General features: G+C 48.7%; 4 protein-coding genes across 4 annotated transcripts; 3 read left to right on the forward strand and 1 right to left on the reverse strand.

Moving 5' to 3' along the window:
• Positions 1–385: 385 nt before the first annotated feature.
• On the forward strand, positions 386–5,383 carry CNBN0140 (hypothetical protein; the record flags this gene model as incomplete). Its single annotated transcript, XM_766739.1, has 9 exons — positions 386–2,116; positions 2,258–2,365; positions 2,425–2,544; positions 2,604–2,706; positions 2,760–3,336; positions 3,387–3,505; positions 3,558–4,757; positions 4,805–4,866; positions 4,916–5,383. 9 exons carry the CDS (start codon positions 386–388, stop codon positions 5,381–5,383), a joined length of 4,488 nt encoding a protein of 1,495 aa, XP_771832.1.
• A 666-nt stretch (positions 5,384–6,049) lies between these two features.
• On the forward strand, positions 6,050–9,432 carry CNBN0150 (hypothetical protein; the record flags this gene model as incomplete). The annotated part of the gene is made up of 6 exons (XM_766740.1): positions 6,050–6,154; positions 6,218–6,310; positions 6,368–6,749; positions 6,805–8,583; positions 8,733–9,210; positions 9,315–9,432. 6 exons carry the CDS (start codon positions 6,050–6,052, stop codon positions 9,430–9,432), a joined length of 2,955 nt encoding a protein of 984 aa, XP_771833.1.
• A 2,622-nt stretch (positions 9,433–12,054) lies between these two features.
• CNBN0160 (hypothetical protein) lies at positions 12,055–13,954 on the forward strand (the record flags this gene model as incomplete). Its single annotated transcript, XM_766741.1, has 10 exons — positions 12,055–12,086; positions 12,131–12,203; positions 12,251–12,318; positions 12,379–12,793; positions 12,844–12,921; positions 12,976–13,110; positions 13,162–13,230; positions 13,282–13,411; positions 13,461–13,668; positions 13,720–13,954. 10 exons carry the CDS (start codon positions 12,055–12,057, stop codon positions 13,952–13,954), a joined length of 1,443 nt encoding a protein of 480 aa, XP_771834.1.
• Positions 13,955–15,916: 1,962 nt separating this feature from the next.
• On the reverse strand, positions 15,917–20,100 carry CNBN0170 (hypothetical protein; the record flags this gene model as incomplete). The annotated part of the gene is made up of 6 exons (XM_766742.1): positions 15,917–16,178; positions 16,237–16,586; positions 16,655–17,397; positions 17,478–18,804; positions 18,884–19,029; positions 19,086–20,100. The coding sequence occupies 6 exons, from the start codon at positions 20,098–20,100 to the stop codon at positions 15,917–15,919; spliced, it is 3,843 nt and encodes a 1,280-aa protein (XP_771835.1).
• Positions 20,101–20,497: the final 397 nt, after the last annotated feature.

The following is a 20,497-nucleotide window of genomic DNA, read 5'->3' on the forward strand; positions in this document are numbered from 1 at the left end:
AAAACCAATAATCCTTCTCAAATACGCCATTGGGAGTATGTCCGATCACAATGGGAGCAAGCCTCCTTCAAAGAATGGCTCTTCGACTGCTTCGGTTTGGAATAAGAAGACCTCATCGACGGCTGACAATGTCAAGTATGTTGTGAGCGGTCCACCTACGACACAGGAAGAATGGGATAGGTTCATAATGGAGTGAGTTAGTAATATGAATTCAGTACATCGGTTGCTGAACTCTTTTAGCTATACCATAGGCGGCCTTACTCAGCAGTCCTTTCCTCCTACCAAGTCAGCACAATCGACATCTACCTTGGATGGATCCATTGTTGGCCAGGATGTCATATCCCAAGCATCCATTCTCCCTGCTTCTCCCACTCTGTCTGGTCAAATGCCTTTAACATCCCTTCCCATTGCCTCATCAGAAACGTCTAAAGCTCAAGTATTGGAAAAAAATGACAGTATGAGCCTTGATGACAGAGATACCTTGGATGAGAGCAGTCAGGAGCCCCGTGCTGTTCATCTCAATACATCTTCTTCTGGTCCTTCGAACCAAGACCCTAATATCCCCAACGTTCCCATGACCGACGAGCCCAGGCAATCTCATTCTACAAGCAAACTCGCGGAGGAAAGGACAAAGAAGTTCAAACATCCGCAAGGTATGACTCGGGAGAACATGGAGAAGCTTGGTGATGAGTACAAAATGGAAACGAAACACGGAAAGAAAGCGTCATCGAAACAGGAAAAGAAGGCGAAAGTTCGACCAATGAAGGGAGATTACAGGGAATCATCTGAAGAAGAGCCAAAGAAGCCGAGTAAAAGACGTGCACGTCGGCCGAGGTCGCGAGGGTCTTGGGTCAGTCGACGTGAGCAGTCCCTTGATGATCCCTTTCTCCGTGCTGCTCGAGATGCGTTAGATCCAGCATTATTAGACTCTGCTACCAATTCTTCTACATCAATTTCACTCGCCGACCTTGGTCACAACTTCGCGGCAGAAAGAGTCAGGGTGAGAGAATATTTTCAGAAGAACGGGTATCTTCCTCCACCGCGGCAAACAGAAGAAGCATCCCGACGGCGCCTGCGAGTCATTCGACGACTTGGTCTTGAAAATGCCGAAACATTTCAGGTTGAAACCATTGACAGACTCGCCCGTCTTGCCGTTTCGTTTTTCAAGACTAACGCGGCAGTTATCAGCGTCATCGGCAAAAGCAAACAGCTGTTCCTTTCCGAAATCGGCTTTGGCGCACGGACATGCGACGTGGACATGTCCGTATGTTATCACGCAATGACAATGTCCCAAGCCGGGGATCAGTGTATTGTAATTAACGACGCGAGCAAAGATTGGCGGTTTAGGAAGAATCCACTTGTTGATGAAGGAAGAGGACCAGTGCAGTTCTACGCTGGCTCGCCTTTGAGGGTAGGACAAGGGTCGAAAGAGGCCATTATCGGGACCTTGTGTGTAGTGGACGACAAGCCGAGAGACGATTTTGGAGAGGATCAGCGTGAACTGTTGGCGGATCTTGCGAGGTGTGTAGTGAGCGAGTTGGAATTACTTTACTCTCAACAAGCTGCGATCGAAAGCGCCAAACTTCATCAGATCTCCGTCGACTTCTTACGACGTTCGCTTAAGCATCGGCCGTTAGAGCGTGCGGGAAGATCAGCAGGTATCACAACTGGTTCCGGCTCGACGCCTATGGAAGGTGTCAGGGCTGGTAACGATGGTTCATCCGCGAGTGGTTCGACAAGAAGCTCAGGCAGTCAAAAACGGATTGAAGGAGCAGACGAGCACCAGAGTGATGAGACGGTCGACATCTACGACGAGGCATGTCGAGAGATCCGGTTTGCTCTGGACGCGTACGCTGTCGCTGTCGTCGATCTGTCGCAGTTCCATCTTTTCTACCCGGCTTACCAAAACTCCTCAGCGGGCGCTGGATCAACTCGAGCAGGATCAGTGATGGGGACGATGACGGGGAGCGGAGCGACTACTGTCAGACCTGGGGCATCTTCAAGCATGGACCAAACCACTTCAATGACTTCAACTGTTGAAGAGGAGGATAATCCTTGGGACTCGAAGAAGAAACAGGCTCGCCCAACCTATCCCATGAACGATCCTTTAGCACCTGTTCGTACCCCTCAAGTCCTTTTTATTCCTTCTCGACCGCGAGCAAGGTCAAAATGGTATAATAAAATTACAGAACAGCAGTCAGGCGATACGGTGGGTCTCTTGCTCTTCTTAATTGCAGGTACTAATTGAGACTAGCAGTTAGCAGTGCTGGGCTACAGTTGTGCCCATGACAACTATGCTTTTAACTTTACTACTTCACCGGCGGCAAGAAAGATTGTGGCCGACTTCATCGCGAACAACGTCACCGTGAGTGTACAGATGCCCGTCATTCACACTGTCATACATTTGCTGATGTCTGCGGATAGACAAGGAAAGTGTGGTACACACGGGATGACAGCGAGGGTATCGCTGCTAGTATAACCCACCTCATGCCTCAAGGCACTGAAACGAGTTTGGCATTGCCTGTATTTGGCTTCGACGGTCAGGTCAGTTTTACGGGCCCGCTCTATGTAGTCTGGTATTTGGTGCTAAATTTGCTATCAAGGTCTCATTTGCAGTTGTCGCGTGCTGGAAAGATCCTCTCTACACATATCCTGCTGGTGCAATGCAGTTCGTTGAAACGATTGCTGGTAGTTTACTGGCGTCTGGTGAGTGATTTGAGTCTCTAAGGTAGCCGATACTAACACATTTGTCATATCAGTGTTGAAGGAACGGTTACTCCAAGCGGAGCGAGCGCAGTTGAACTTCGCTTCAGCCGCCAGTCATGAACTCAGAACACCCCTTCACCAAATCAATGCTGCCGCCAATATCCTTCGAACCTCTCTACAACCTGTTTTGCAGTCTTCTTATGCACCTGACGAAACGCCTTCGCAGCTATCGGCGGATGATCGACAAGAGGTGCTAGCTCAATTAGATCTGATAGACAGCAACAGTTTATCATTAGCGGGTATTTTGGAGAACGTTATCGACACATTGGATGTGGGCAAGATGTCCGAGTCTCAAGGCACTGAGAATGACCACACGCCAGATATCGTCACATCAAGAGATACTTCACGAGCAGTCAGTTTGTCCGCTGCTTTGGAAAAGGTGGTCGACGATGCTATGGAGTTGGAGTCAAAGACGAGGCGTGCCGTGGGAGGAAAGGGTTTGGAGGATGTGGAGGTTATACTGGAAGTGTTGCCGAGGCAGAGGGGTGGATGGTTAACGACCAAAGATATCGGGCCATTGGCTAGAGCTACTGGGAAGGTTATTCACAACGCGATCAAGTTTACAGACAAGTAAGTATTCTTCTTAGGATCATGCTAGCGTTCTGCTGACTTTCGAGCAGGGGCCATGTGCATATCACAGTTCAAGATGTATCTCGCGAAGTCATCTTGCCTGCTGGCTATGATAATTCTCTCAAAGTATCCACAGTATCAATCGATATCAAAGACAATGGACGTGGAAGTGAGTCTTTTGAGAAATGGAGATTTGGAATACCCTAACTTGCGCCCTGCAGTGTCTGCCAATTTCCTTGATAGAGAGATCCTTCAACCTTTCTCCAAGGAGGATCCTTTTGTTTCTGGTTCTGGTCTTGGCCTCACGCTCACTCAGCGCATCCTCGAACTCATTGGAGGCAAGATCGCCATTGCCTCGTCACCTGGCAAGGGCACATTGGTCCATATTGAAGTTCCAGTTCAACTTCTTAACGATGATAACAACTCCGATCAAGATGATCTTGGTCGTAATGATGGCGCATCTGACGCGATAGAAGAGTCAAATGCCATTCGAACGGATGGTATCTATCTCATAGGATTTGCCACGGCCAAGAACTCTGCATTACGCCGAGTCGGCAAGTCTCTCACACGGCAGTTGAAACTTCACAAGTGCCGAGTGGTTACCGAGATCAATTACGCCAGCTTAATCGTGACGCCGGAGGGAGGAGTAACCGATGCTGTGTTGGCGAGATTGTGTCGATCAGCGAGGCCATGTGTGCAAGTGATTGTTTTGGAAAGGGACCGGACCAGATACGGTTCCATTTACATTCCAAACCCTTTGCACGCCCATACCAATCCTCAAAGATCGCCTTCCAGTCCGGCAGCAACTCTTCTCACACCTCAAGATCAGGAGTATCTGGACCGGATTCCTATCATCCGCCTCGCAAGACCACTACGACCTAGTGTTGTAAGACGTATCATGGATCCTACTCCTAGAATGCCCGAAAAACCTGAGAGATACGTATCAGATGTCGTTGGGGGTGATGAGGCGAAGGAAAAAGCCGCGATGGGCGCGAGACCATCCATTGAACATGTTCAAAGGCCGCCATCAGCCAATGCTCCCTTTAATGAAGGTGCTGAATTTAAACCACATCCGATAACATCAGCATACCCTACAATTTCAACATCTACGGCTCCGCCTGCGACATTGGAGGGAGGTAGCTCGAGTGATGTGGGAAGTGGGAGCGAGACGCAGAATGAGGATCAGCCGTCTGTGTCCTCCATTTCAATGAGCGGTAGCGATATGCGTAGCGGAACGGAAGAACTTTCGGGGATGTCGGTCTCGGCTAATGGAACAAGTGGAGTTAGTGAAATTAGTGAGAGTGCAGTATACGGTGGAAGCGAGACTAGCGACCGTTTAACAACGGAAGTGAATGGTAAAAATGAGAGGAAGTCGGACAAAGCCAGTATGCCGTCGGCAAAAGGCCTTACTTTACTTAAAGGTGAGCTTGAGGAATAATTTACGTCGATAGAAGTTAATAAAATGTAGTGCTTGTCGTGGAGGATAATGTGATCAATCGAAAGATCCTGACGACCATGCTTCGACGAGCGGTGGGTCTCTTTGCACACTGTCGGAACGAGATTACTGACTCGAAACCAGTCTTGCAGCTTTGCTGAAGCCGTTGATGGAGTCGACGCTGTGGATCAGTTTTCAACTTTTCAACCCGACTTGGTTCTTCTCGACATAACGATGCCACGCAAAGATGGTTTCGCCGCCGCCGCGGAAATGCGTCGGCTTGAAACAGTCCGTCAGATCGCCGAAAACGATGTTCCCGATCCTTCAAGCCCTATCGCCGCCGAATTGATCGAGAACGCATTACGATCACTTGACCTCAACGCCCATGCACCAGTGCCATCAAGTGCCTGTTCATCTGCTGGAAGCAGCCACAGTATCAAATTGAAGAAGAGAGCAAGGATTATCGCAGTAACGGCCATGAGTGCTGAACACCAAAAGAGGAAGGGGTTATACGAGTGTGGTATTGATCATTGGATGACCAAGCCGTTGAGTATGAGCGTGTTGAGATCGATGGTAGAGAAAATGAAGGAGGAAATCAATGAGGGCACGTAAGATACAAGAACATAGACTGAATTTGGTTACATCCGAGGTATAGTACGAATTTTGAGGATCTTTCTGTCATCACGTCGTCTTGTTACGATGTGTTATTTCTGCCTTTGTCGCATTTGTCATCCATGGATTTGTTATATTTCATAGATTGCATTCGAGATGCCATAATCCATTGTATTTAAAGAGCAATTATTGTTATAACAACTGTGTTAACACAGTTTCGGCTGCGGTTCTCAGGAAAGAAGAATCGATTGTTAGACAATCCGAATCGTAGAAGACGGATGAGGAGCGAGCGTTTACTGAACATTTAGCAAGTTCGCAAACGATTGGTGGTACCAACGGTGCATATCCATATTCTGTAAATGCAGACACAAGAACCATTAGCATAGTCCCAAACAAATTCCAAGCATACAGAAAATGTGCACGTCTGCCCGACAAACGATCTGATAACGAAAAGAAGCGATTCCGCCGTCTGGTGCATGCGTGGACTCCGTGCCACAGGGGGGTTGTTCCTTATATCCGCCCATTTGATCCCGCGTTTGACATTTAATTCCGCTCTGAAGCCCTTTGGTGCTGAGCAGGGTGCATTGACTTTGCAGCTGGAATGTAAACAACGAATGAACATTACACCAATCCCCGCTGCTCAACTAATCATAGACCATCTCCCAAATGGCAGACAACCCAGTCTTACAGGCGCTCCAGACCCTTTATCACGATCCGGATACCGCAGCGAAGAGGAGAGCAAATGAATGGCTCCAAGAATTTCAACATAGTGTGCGTTCGGGCCTAAAGTCAAAGAGAGCGCAGTGACAACAAGTGCTTATAAATTATACATAGACTGAAGCATGGCAGACTGCACATGTTCTACTCAACGCCCCTGATTCGCCATTAGAAGGGAGGTTATTCTCTGCTCAGACATTGCGTGCCAAAGTATGTTCCTTTATCCTTATTCCTAAGACTTAACGCTGACAGTCATCTTTTTGCAAGATCACATACGACCTCTCCCAACTCCCACGCGAATCCCTACCACCCCTCCGCGACTCCCTGCTTAACATCCTCCTACCCCTCTCCTCCTCTTCTGCCCCGACCGGCTCCAAAGCTGTCCTTCTTCAACTATGTCTCGCCATCTCCGACCTTGCTCTCCAAATGCCCGAATGGGAAAATGTCGTACCCAACATGATTGAGAGGTTTGGGACGGACCCAGGGACGGTGACAGTGTTACTGTTGTTTTTGAAGACATTGCCGGAGGAAGCGACGAATCCGAGGATACCGCTCGCGCAAGATGAGGCGAGGGCGATTCTGAATCGGTTGGTTAGTGGCTCGGCGGGGAGGGTCTTGGAGGTCTTGACAATGTATATCCAAGCCGAGGGTAACGTTTTCATTATTTATTGTTTCTAAATATCACCTTCGCTGACGCTTAACAGGCGTGACAACGTCTATCCAAATATCCGTATTCGAAGCTCTCCGAAGCTGGCTTCAAGCCGGCGAAGTGACCGCTTCCCAAGTCGCCGCAACCCCCCTCTTCTCGGCCGCTCTCTCCGCCCTCGCTTCTGATCAGCTATTCGACGCTGCTGTTGACGTCCTGTGTGATCTCATCCATGAAACTCAGGAATTAAACGACAATATGACTGTCGTCCAAGAAATTATTCCGAGGGTGATTGCTTTACGGGGAGAAGTGGAGAGGTATAAGGATGACCCGGATAGGGTGAGGGGATACTGTAGGATACTCTGTGAGGCGGGAGAGTGTTATCAAAGCCTAATCGTCCAGCACCCAGGGGACTTGTTACCCCTCGTCCAAGCTATCGCCGAATGCGCCGCCTACCCTGACCTCGATATTGTACCCATCACATTTTACTTCTGGTACGCCCTCTCCGAATCTCTCGAACGTCAAGAAAACTTCTCCCAAAATCCTGCTTACTCACCCATTCTCTCCATTTTCTCCGACCTCCAATCCATCATCATTTCTCACCTCCACTTCCCGCCCGACGACGAACAACAAACCGCGCAAGAACGCGATGAATTCCGTACATTCCGACACCGGATGGGCGATACCCTCAAAGACTGCTGCCACGTCCTCGGCGCCACAGTATGCCTCAAAAAATCATACGACCTCATCCTCTCCGCGCTCTCTCAACCATCCCCCTCATGGCAAGCGATCGAAGCACCCCTCTTCTCCATGCGATCCATGGGTGCCGAAGTGGATCCTAACGACGATGAAGTCCTCCCACACATCATGGCCCTCCTTCCAACCCTCCCGCAACATCCTAAAATCAGGTATGCGTCCATCCTTGTCATCTCTCGCTACTCACCATGGCTCAACCGACACCCCGAACATCTCACATTCACCTTATCCTACGTGTCGGCAGGGTTTGAAATGGCGGACGAACAAGTTTCCGCCGCGGCAGCCCATGCGATGAAGTTTATCTGCCAAGACTGCACGACTCATCTTGTCCCCTTTTTGCCCCAGCTCCACACGTTTATGGAGAGTATAGGCGAGAGGCTGGGGCAAGAGGATGTGGTGGAAGTCTGCGAAGCCATCGCGTACATTATCGACGGTATGCTCCCTGCTGAAGCAGCTTCTGCGCTTTTGCAATTCTGTTCCCCCCTCATCACCCGTATCCAAACTCTCCTCTCGCTCTCCCCCTCTGCTCCCACCTCCTCGGTATCAGTGTCGGAGGGTGACCTCGAAAAAGTCTCAGACACCCTTGAACAAATAGATGCATACCTGTCTATCGTCCGTACCCTCTCCCCATTCCCTCCTTCATGCTACTCAACCGCTGAAAGGGTATATGCGATATTGGATGTGTTGTTGGAGAATTTTGGAGGGGTGTATCATGTCTCGGAGAAGGTGGGGTCTGTATTGAGGAGAGGTTTGATTTTTTTCCCGGCTGAGGTGCTTGTCGGGGCTGGGGCCGGAGCTGAAGGCGAAAGCGGAGGGAGAAGAGGGGAAGAAGGAGGAGTGGTGTCCCAACTGATCAAGCGGATGCAAACAAGCTTTGAAGAAACGGGGTACGCTAGTTATTTATGGATAATGGGTAAAGTGGTAGACAAATTTGGCGATATGGTCCTGTCTTCCACCTCGAGAGGAGAAACAGACGGAGCGGGGAGAATGGTAGGAGAGTTGTTGGGGAGAGCGTTTGAAGGTGTGACAACTTCTCTTGGGAGGTTGTTGGAAAGGAAAGTTGCCGTTGAGATACCCGACGGTAGGTCTTTTTTTTTTTTTCTTCCCTTTCCCTCTCGCCCTCCTCAACCCCAGCCTCAGTCCCTTGGAAGAACAAGAGCTAACTACCCTTTCCCTCTCCCAACACCCCTCCTCTACCCCTACCTTCCTGAAAAATCTGGGAAAAAACAGTGCTGGACGATTACGTCCACCTCTTCCTCTCATACCTCATCCACCTTCCGCCAATCCTAGCTTCCCCTTTGCTTCCCCTCGCACTCTCGCATACCCTTCAAGCTCTTACTTGTCCAGCGACAAGCATCATTCTCACTTCGCTCGACGTCCTCGCCCTTCTTTCTTCCCATCTATCCCCTTCCCCGTCCGCCACGTCCACTTCCTCCTCTCGCCCATCGACGCCGAAAAACCCAACAGCAGTCCGCCCGATGTTCGCTCAGTACGCCCGCCCCACACTCTCCCTCCTCCTTAAGGGCCTCATTGCCGATTTCCCGGATGAAGCTTCCGAACCCATCGGCCAAGTCCTCGTGCATTTTGCGATAGCGTTTGGTGGTAGTGGGGGGGAGATGGAGGCGTGGGTGAGGGAGGCGTTGGCTGGTGTGGGTGGGCATTTGGTGCTGCCGGCTGATAAAGAGGCATTTTTGGGGCATATTCATGAGTACGTCTCTCTTCTCCCTCCCCTCCTCTTCCATATCCCATTATATCTCATGGTAGAGAGACGAAGAAAATGCTAACTTGTTTTCTGCCTAACTTATCTCCCAGATGCATCGCCAACGGTCAGCCGGAAAAGATCAAGTACGCTTTACACGGTTTGTTAAGAGCTGCAAGGCGGATGAGAGAGAGAGGAAGACAGAGTAGGAAAAGTCTTGGAGCGGTATAATTCTGCAACCCAGAATCCCTTATCTTCTTCGCTTCGGACTCTGCGCATGCTCGCTTGTATCCGGGGTTGTGTGCTGGGATCGAGTTGGGGAGAGATTATGGGTGTCAGACAGAGGGGAAAAGGGGGAAAGGGGGAATGGGGAATGGGGGAGCACGGATAGACGGTAATAGGACAAAAAAAAATCAGTGGAGTGTAGAATAAAGAAATCAACTTTCCAGATATCTCTTTTTAGCAATCAGCATGGGTGGATGGTAATAAGCATGGACAGATGGTACTTTTGTCATAATCTTGGGCTGGTTAGAGCCTGGTGAGGGGAGGAGGGATATAGAATGTCGAGCAGGGAGGGAGAGGAAGAGGAAAATGCATGCATGATACGTGAATTTCCAAACTCGGCGAAACTGCAGGGGGATCATGAGCTTGATCGATGTGATGTGAGATGAAATGAAACTGAGCGGCAAAAGATTATGGTGCTACTACCTAGTGGATAACAGTTTGGATTTTTTGAGGAGGGACAAAGCTTTGTACATGTTTATGTTTTTTTTTCTTCATATCTTTTGCAGGCCATTCATTCCTGCCGATTCAATATTTTACTCGAGGAATTCCTCCGAAAAGAATGAAAGAGAAAAAAGCTTTTATGGTTCATAGGATATTCCAATCGCACGATAGGAAATCATATGTATACCCGAGTCCACAGTCTTTCGTAGACCTCAAGTGATCAATATTGTTGTCCTTCAGTTACTATATATGCTACCAGGTCAGATCTATCCATCCTCAAATTATCGAAATCATCGCTGCGGTCGGCCTTTGAGCCGGCTTTTGCCCCTGCAAGCTTCGCTCCATTCCAGTCCCTCATCTCTCTTCCAGTAGAATGCATGTTTCCCATTGATCGGCCTAATGCTCGTGAAAGTCACCTTATTCGACGTTTGAAGGGCGGCGTTCCCTTTTCATGCAGGGGTATACACTTGATGATCAGTTCCTCTGCGAGATGGCTTCTTCTGAGATGCCGAACTACACGCTTCACTCTACCTCGTCTCTAGTTTGCCATTAAAGGCCAACATATTTTTTCTTCCAACTAACTCCCTTTCGTCCTGTTCCGCTCCTCATCCTGATATTCGAGGGATTCTTGCTGCTGTTCAAGCTGTTGTTCCTGGCGCTTTGGGTGGTTATTCGGCTGGGCAAGTCTGCCCAACCCAGCCACAAATCATCTCTTGCAACTTACTCGACGATTATAAATTACGGAAGGTTAAAAATCTCCGAAAATGTTCGCTGTTCCCGTTCAACCGTTGATCATCGCCACAATAGAACAGCTTTCTCGCTCTAATTTGAGGACAAGGTAATATCGTCGAAATTGATAAGATAGTCCTATCATATCGTATCGAACATCCACATCTTTGTTAATTCTGTGTGGGCGGTCAAACCATGCCATCTCTGTCGCAGTGTAAGTCAAAAAATGAACAACTTCGGATCCTTGATCTGTACCTGACAGTAGGACGATGGAAAGCAAGCTGGAAATGATTAACGTCAGCTCTGAACAAGTACGCTCAAATAAACTAAGTCTGCGGATTGATTGTTACATTGTAAGACTGTGAACTTGGAGTATCCACACCCTTTATCCTTTTGATTCACCTCCTACTTTCCACAATAGCCATATCTGTGTTTAGTCCTGATTTCCAGCGACAGACCACATGATCGCTACACAAAATAGTCTAGCGCGTCGAAGGAGTCCGACCACCGCCGAAGCAATCCAGTTAGAAGAGCATGGAGGTTATATATTTACCAAGGGTTGATGCAGCTGATGTATAAGTCGGCCCATGGTTGCTGATATGCTTTTGAAGTAATTGTTGTATCTGCGATAATACCCTATTAAAAGCTAGGTAAAAGAAGAATGACCTGATACAATGATAATGTTAGTTGATAGTTATACACTAACCATGATATAATCAGCTATCGTCTATCAAGATTTGAAGGCATGTGACAATGATTATCACGAGTCAAACTCACTATTAATTCTATTAATTGTCATGTTCTTTCCTAGTTGCTGGCCAGATTAAGATGCGTCGTTACTTCTCAAATCTCTTCATCCTTCTCTCCACAATCTCCTTCAGAGGGCATGCGCTGCTTTCTGGAGGATTTGTGCCTTCCTTCTCTGCCGTCTGGTACATATTGAGGCAGCATTTGTAGAGCGCAAATACTTGAGATTGACATTTGGATTCGTCATAGTTGTTGCGTTGGATGCAGGACTGGATTTCACAAGCTGCGTATGGTGGTGAGTGACAAAATCATTGGAAAGTTTGCAGATTTGTCTACCTTCTGCTTGACAATCTTGCGGTTGGCCCATAATGCTGTAATGTCTGTGTTTTGGAACCACAGATGGAAAATGGAAGGAAAGAGCAGACCTTCTTGGAGTAAATCAGGCGGGAGTAAATCGTCGGCTATGACGATGAAACCGACGGCCAGTTGTTCTCAAAACGATGACATCACCTTTTAATTTTTTAAGCCGCCCAATTAACCTTTATTTATCCGGAAAGAGACGGCGCTCTGTCGGTGTCGTCGAGCGTCCGATGTCGAGGTTTGTTAACTTGATTAAAATGTTTGTTCGGCTGTCCAGAACTCATTATAGCAATGTCACAATCATCATGGCCGCCAGAACTGAAGTGAGTTTCACAAAAAATGGATTGCTACTGACAAAATTGTGCAGAGCGTGGGTTCAGAACTGCCTTGCGAGAGCGACAGCATCAAACAAGGATGCGGTCAATAACGAGCTCAAGAAGGTCAGTGGCTGCAACAAAGTTAATGAGATGGAACTGATTGTGTCTAGGTCTTGTTTGAGGCGCATGCTCAAGGAACAATCAACACGACAGATTGGTCCAAGGTCGAGCTTCAAGCGTGAGCACTCAACTTCAATACGCATATACACCTCTCTAACCCTGACATAACTTCGTACAGTCTCAAGTCGCAAGCACAACGGACGACCTATACTCCTCAACCGACTTATGCAGTGTCATCCCCTGCATTATCGGCATCGTCGTCCGCTTCAACATTAACCAAAGATACCACTTTGAAGAAAAAAAAAAAGAAGAACAACGGTACTTCCACTTCAAGTTTTCCCTCACCGTACCTATTTTCTGGTTCTGCCGAAGAAGAAGAAGCCAAGGCTCGCCGCGCAGCACGATTTCAAAAACCAGCAGCTACACCGTCGTCAAATCATGCCGCAGCCTCGGGCGGTATTGGGACGTGGTTCGTGGATGATGCAATAGGTAGTGGTGGACTCGGGATGGTTCCCGGGCAGGTAGGCAAACGAAAAATTATGGGCAAGGGTAATTTGGGTTATGGAGGTGCTGTCGTTCAAGAAGTTGATCCTGTAAGTCACTCTGTTCATATAGTGCGAATTATCACCTAATTGTTGGCTAGAATGTCATTGATTGGGATGCCTATACCATCCGAGGGACTTCGACAAAACTTGAAAAATCCTACTTGCGACTAACCTCTGTGTGTCCATTTTCGACGCATTACCGAGTGGGGAGAACTGACTTCAAATTATAGGAACCTTCACCTGCTGACATACGGCCTCTTCCCGTTCTTGAGCAGACTTTAGAACTACTGAAATCCAGATGGAAGAATGAGCACAACTATGCTTATGCTCTGGATCAGTTCAAAAGTATGAGACAGGATCTGACAGTGAATATTGATTTCTAATCCATCTTATTCGTGGTCTAACCTGTCTGCTAGGTTCAACGAATTAAGAACGACTTTACCGTCAAAGTCTACGAAATCCACGCTCGAATAGCATTAGAAGCGGTGCGTCATATACCGTAGCTACGTTAGGATACTTACTAACGTCCAGAATAGAAGGACCTGGGTGAATATAATCAATGTCAGTCTATGTTACGGCAGCTGTACGAGTTAGGTCTGCATGGTCATCCCGAAGAATTCCTGTCCTACCGTATCATGTACTTGTTACATACGCGTAATCGCAGTGGTGAGTTTTGGGGTAAGCTGTTTTCTCGGGATCTGCTGACATGTATTAGATATGGCTACTCTTCTTGCACAACTAACAGAAGCCGAAAAACAGCATCCCGCTGTAAAGCACTCGCTCGATGTTCATGCCGCCCTATCTACCTCTAACTATCATCGATTCTTCCGTTTATTTATCACCGCACCCAATATGAGTGGATACATCATGGACCATTTCGTGGAGCGAGAACGCATGTCTGCTTTGGCCGTCATGTCTAAAGCGTGAGTGTTGTTCACCATGGTTCGTTTAACGACTAACGTTTGTTGCAATAGTTACATGACCCTTCCGTTAGATTATATCTTTCACACCCTTGCATTTGACTCTGAAGACGAGACACACCAATTCCTGACCGAACACAACGCCGCAGTCTACACCAACCTCCATGCCTCACACGGATTCAGAACGCCTTTGCATGATCTTATATGGGACTGCAGGAAGGCGCACTCAGCTTGTCAGAAGGGAATGGAAAAGTATCGGGTTGTGGATCTGAAGGGTCAAGTGGATTAATCTGGTGCGCCCCAAGATGTACAAGGTAACGTTTGTTTTCTTGCTCATTCTCACGTTTTTTCTTGATGGGTTCTGGGATGGGATAATCAAGGACATTCAATCCGGACAGGATGGCAAGTTGTTTTGTCCTCCAGAGAATGCGAAGATGATGTACGGATTGTTTGTATAAATCATACGGTATGGTACGAGGGGAGCGTCTAAAAATGTTATGCTATTCACTACACTTTTTACTTCCAAGTGGTGGCGAGCGGTATCTAGCGACTTGTATTCTAACTGTGCATGCAGAGACATACATGCTTACGATCCTCTGCTCTCTTATCTTTCCCTCTTTTTTCTCCGTTCTCTCTCGCGTTCTCGACCTGGGCCCTCACTTCTTCTCTCTTCCCTCTTTCTCGCTTTCGGTGTCTCCCTCTCCTCCCCTCCTCTCTCACTTGTTATTTCTCTCCCTCTTTTCTCGAATTTGCATCTTACCCAGATTATCCCTCGTCAGCGCTCCCACCGCCATCTAGACCTTTAATCTTTGTTCGCCCACCTCAGCTTCTTCATTCTTCTCCAATTTTCCCGGCTTCTCCGACTGTCCGGATACACCTGATACACCCGATACCCCTGATCGAGCTGATTCCGCTGCCGAGCGTCCTTTTCGGTTCGCTTGTCTTTGCTATGAATAGTGGGTCGTTGTCACTCTTCTTTTTCCATCAAGAGCAGATAAAGGAAGAAGAGTAATTTTGCCCAAAGCTGGGTGTCGGTGCTCGTACGAGCCTAACCCCGAACTTGAAGCTAACCCATTCAACGTCCTTCCATAGATCGGCGTCACGGTACTAGCACTTTTCGAACTCATTGATTCAGACTTCATATCATCATCTCTCACATCCCTATTTCGATCGCTCCCGGTCCGTCCGCCCCCATTCCGAGCCTGAGAAGGACTGGCGTTCGGTATTCTAGGCACAACCATCCCCCTAATTTAGTTCCACTGCCCCAACACCGCAGTATGAGCTTCTTGGTCTTCTTTGCGGGCTTCCCAGGAAGAATAGATGGCGAATATGAGGACTGAGATAAAGATAAGCACGAAGAGACAGACGACACCTTTTTATTGATTTGATTAGGTGGAGGAGGGTGGGAGGAATGTTGTCAGTTCAAAGTTGCGGTCTTTAGACTTGGGAGAAGAGAGAACGGGCAAAGCGGAAAGAGAAAGAGACGAGAAAAGGGCGAAGAACTTACATATGATGATAATTTGAGCTGTGGTGAGCGTCATGATATTTCATGGGGGATTTTGGAAAGGGATCTGCAACAGAAGGAACGATGGATATTAACATGTGCAGTGAGAGGTGAAGAGATAAGTGTTGGTAGGTAGTAGAAGAAATGAAGGACTACGTATAGAGCTACGAGTAAATGAAGCTATTGTTTGCCACCTATTATTGGGGTCTTCTTACGCTAACCATATCCGCCTCAGATGCTGCCGCAGCACTTCCATTCCCTTGTTGAAAGAAGGAAGAAAGGAAAAGCAGGCAACACACAAAAGAACAACGAAACTGGCAAGATCTCCGTGTTAATGCCTTTCGTTACGGCACAATTGAGTATAGAAGAATGTGCCTTGTTAAATAAATTAAATGAAAGTCTCATAAATCGCTTATCATTGGCTGTCCCATCCGTCAGGAAATTTATGATCATCACAGGAAACTGTCAATGTGCTGCCAAACTTCCTTTCATAGATTTCCCGTTGTTCTTCGGAGACTAGGCCTCCGGTTTCCCATCCGATAGCCTTTGGCGAGAAAAGGGGTATGGCAATGGTAACGATGTTATTCGATACAAACTTCCTTGCATTCTTTACACCCATGACAACTAGATCATCATAATTCTACGCCAATACAATAACTTAAGAATGAAATAACAAAGTGAGATACGACATATGATCAGATGTCGTCAAAAAGATCAACCAAGGCCAAACGACGCCTTCAGATGACCCTATTTTTTCTGCCTCAGAGAGTACCAGAACCCATAATCTCCTCTTGGGGCATAATAAGCTTTGACTGTTCCAACAGTCATCCTATAATCAAGCGACCCGATTTCGGGGTCTGTCATGATCACAAGATCTATATCCTCTGCTGTCAATTTCTTTTTCTTGGATCGATGGTTCTGTGCCTCATTTATCGCATTCAGGCGTTCCGCCACATAGTGGTAAACTTTATTACATCGGAGTGTCTTTGGTGCATTGACTTGGGATTCCCTGTCAAAAAGGTAGATCATCAGCTTGTGATCCCCACTAATTGCGCTCCCGAACTTACCCTCTTGGCAACTCAGGCAGTTCACTACCCGGGAAAGGCTCTAGCTTGAATCTGATATTCACAAGATGTTGAGGTTTGGGTGGGATGGTGTTTGTAAAGAGATACCACAACAGCCACCCAGGTGAATTAGTCTCGAGAGGCTCCATATCCCTCTCTGTTGACCCAACTTCCGAACGATAGGTAACGACCCATGCTCCAGTGTCTTGCCATACCTCTGAGATGAGGAGAGTGGTAGACGGTGGATAAGCGACATAAGGGGCTTCCCAAGGGGGAGGAGGGTGGAAATGATGTGCACGGATGTTGTCAAGCATCTCGAGTTGTTGAATGTCTCGCTCAGATCTCTTGGGTCCCTACATCAAGTCTCCTTATGAACCCATGCGCTAGGGACGCGAAAGAGTAAGCGGAGGAATAGACTCACGGTATCTTCAGGCGTCGCTGCTCGCTCCTGCACAGCGGGCATACTAACTTCTGCCGCCTTCTTTTTCCCAAAGTTCTTGATCTTGATCCTACCCATAAAACTTCCCCCAGGTGTAGACGGAGTACCCTGGCCCTTCGTCGCCGAACTCGATCCTTCCCGGTCTCCACTCCCAGGACCAGAAGAAGCCAGCGCACCTACAACAGTCTGCTCAGTCTTCTTTCTTGGCGAGAAGTAATCCCTTCCCCCATTTCCATTCGTAGCACTACTAGCGATCGGTATACCTTCTCCCAACAATCCTGGAGAAGTCATTGATCCGATGCTGAAACCTCCTGGTGTACCGACCGCTCTCCCGGAGATCGACCTCAACAAAGATTCCTTGCCTTCAATACTGCCACTGCTGCCAAATACATCGGTGGGCATATCCAGCTCCACGGCTGGCCTCGCAGCGGGGCTCACAAGACCAGGAATGACCAACGACGCTGCAGGAGGTCTCGTACCGGAGAATGAACCAGTGAGAGCACGTTTTCGATGACCCGGTGAAATTGGAGGTCGGTCAATGGATGTGGTAATCGTCGGGGAGCGGAGATGATTGGCGTTGTCATTAGAGTTGGGAGCACCATATGTGGAAGGAAGGGAGGAGGAGAGTGTGGAAGGTGAGTTGGGAAGATGAGAAATAACTTCGTGTTCCTCGGCTGCGATAAACCCCCGGAACAAGTTTGCAAGCGTCCATTGACCGAGGTTGACTATTTCCACGTTTACGTTTGGTTAGCTCTTACGACCATCTCAGTCTGAGTCAGTGCTCAACAACAAAAGACAGACTCACTTTTCTGATCTTCCCCACCTTCTCCACCCTCCACTTTCAACCCAATATCATTTAGATACACATCCCCAACAAATGCCGTCCTCTCCTCAATATGTACCGCCAGACTCCCCGTCTTCGTATCCGAACTAAACCACTGCGATACCGAAGTCATCCCTTGTACATGCTCTCTAATCATGTTCAGAACATCTTGCGAATGTCTCCTCAACTCTATCCTTACCGCTTCCACCTCTGGCTCCAGGGGTGGTCCCGTCCTTGGGAATGCCCGTGATGCCTCTGCTGACGGTGTGGGCGAGATATGGAGGGCTTCACATAATTCTTTTGGGTCGAAGACGCCGACACAAATGCCTTTAACGATATTCCAAAGCGCCACCTGCCCGTCAGCATCCGCCGTGAGGACGTGGATCCTATCGTTCAGCGGTTCAGAACGGATAAGACCGGTTCGACCGCGGATGATTCCTGGGTCGTCGAGGGGTGGGTGAGGTTGGATAGGGCGAGCGAGGCAGGCGAGGTCGCGTTGGGCGTAGAGCGCGCTTGGTCGGAGAGGTTGGGCCGGGGGAGGAGCGGAAGAGGTGTAGTCACCAGAGATGGAGATGGTGGATTCTTCGTACTCGTAGCCATACAGTCCCCGGTCGACCGAGAGGTTGATCAACGATTCGTATGGTATCCCATTCCTCGTCAAACCTGTATCGCCTCCACCTTCACCTTGCTCTTGGCCCTCATCCCCACGGTCATCGTCACCAGCAACGGTAGAAGCTGAAGAGGATACGAGGGAAGAGTTTGACAATGTGCTCCTATGACCAACCGCTAGACGATCACGAACATTGGCTGATAAAGCCGACACAGAGGCTTCTCCGCCCAAAAGTGGATCCCGAGGAGATGACGCAAACGCCACGCGTCCCGGCTCCCTCTCCATCCCAGCTCCCCCAGCCTGAACAGGCGACCTATAACTCGCCCCATCAAAAACCTTATCCAACCTGCCAACCCTCCTGCCCACATCCTTCCATCTCACCACATCCTCCATCCCACTTGACGTCCACACATACTCATCGTCCATCGCAACAATCGATCTTATTCCCCTCTCACCATACTGCGTCTCCGGCTCCGAGCCCGCGAGGAGTACAGCTTCGCCTCCGGAAAGATTCCGACATCCTTCGACGTCGACAACGCAGAGACGGCCGTCTCGTGAACCAGAGTAGAATCGCTCGAAGTTGGGGTGATTAGAGTGGAGGGCCCAGACGGGGGAATCATGATGGGTGAATGTATGGACGCAGCGGTGTGCGGCGAGGGACCAGAGTTTGATAGTACTGTCCGAAGAAGCGGATAACATCTATATAGGTTTTAGGGTTGGTTTAGCCTCGAATGCTTTTCAAGTGGAGAGAAAGAGGAAAAAGGAGAAGGGGACTCACATATTTACCATCATCGCTGAAGAGCATACTTCTCACGCGATCTTCGTGGCCCACAAGATGACCCGTACTCCGAGGACCGGCGCGTGCATCGTACAATCTGACAATTCGCTCAGTCGTACCCGCCGCAAGTGTGCTTCCGGTTTTATCTAACCTCCTCTGTTAAATTTCTTCCTAGCGTGATTTTGGAAGAAAATGGACATACCGATAGCAAGTGTATAAACCCCTCCTCCATAAACCCCCTCAGCTTGCAGATCCACATCCAAAATCGGCTGACAATCCCCTGACCCTTGCTGGATATCCCAGAGACAAATCTTTTGATCTAACGACCCACTCCATAAGTACCCTGGCCCCTCTGCAAATGCGAGCGATTTCACGAAATCGGTGTGGGTTCCCACAAGCGCAGGAGACGGACGGGAAGGGTCCGCGGCACCAGAGGGCGAAGAAGCAGAAAGTGAAGAATGGGGTGTCCAGGCTCGGATGGTACGATCTGAAGAAGCAGTGATGACTGTCCTATTGTAATTACACAAAAGAAGAGAGTTTACCCAGTCTGTGTGAGTTTGGGAGGATTGGCGGAATGTCGTTTTGGGAGACCGTTTTGAAAGTTCCGCCTTGTCGACTTCGTACCGATCTTCAAATGGAATCTCTTCCATAGTTTCCTTCATATCCACCCAGCTTTCGTCTCCGTCTCCTTCACCTTCCACCTCGCTACCACCTTCTCGGTCTTCCTCGTCGGCCCGGAAAAAGTCGGCGCCGTCACCGATAAACTCCCATTGAATTTTTCTCAACTTGTTCCGTCCATCGATCGCACTGTAACGACGAGATGTTCGGCGAGTATGAGGGATATCCAAGTCCCATGACGCGACCATCCCATCTCGGCCGGCGGTGTACAAGATCCCGCCGGGATTTGACTCCCCTTTAAGGACAGTCGTAGTGTCCAATGCGAGAGCATTGACACCTGAAGCATGTCTCGGGTGGTCATCCTCCTTCTTATTAGCGGACGAATTGTTACTAGCATTCAGAAACGGGTTTCTCGAGCCAAGTGCAACGCCGCTGCTGGAGGGAGTTTTGGGTATGATATAGAGCGCGGGGTGATGACGTCTGTCTATTGTAAGGGGGGGAAGGCTGAGCGTGGGCGGCGGATTGTCGGGAGATGGTCCTTGGAGGATGATGGATACTCTCCTCCCGGGGATGACTGGCTGGGGCAGTTGGAACGCCATTCGGTTGGAGGGATAAAATGAGAGAGAAAAGGGAAATGAGAGAGATGGAGATGTACGCACATGATGGCTTGACTACGGCCCGGAAAGATGCCGAATATGGAAACACGGCGGCGGACACCGAGGCTAGGCGCAGCCCCAACACCCATCATCATTGGGTCCGTTGTTGCGGGATGTCGTGCCTATTTCTGGTAAAGGTACGATCAGGCACGACAGGAACCATAAGTCAAGAACCGTGGGAGAAGAAGTGTTATTTAGCTCGCGCGTGCCGGTGTTTTATGTTCTACGTAAGAAGGAATGATGATCGATAAATGCAAATAGCGAAGGTGTCTCTTTTTCTGGAAAACTTAGACACCTCACAATATATCAAATCTATACAGCAATTGTTACAATGGGCATT

The sequence above is a fragment of the Cryptococcus neoformans genome, chromosome 14, assembly GCF_000149385.1.
Source record: "Cryptococcus neoformans var. neoformans B-3501A chromosome 14, whole genome shotgun sequence".
Classification (NCBI taxonomy): domain Eukaryota; kingdom Fungi; phylum Basidiomycota; class Tremellomycetes; order Tremellales; family Cryptococcaceae; genus Cryptococcus; species Cryptococcus deneoformans.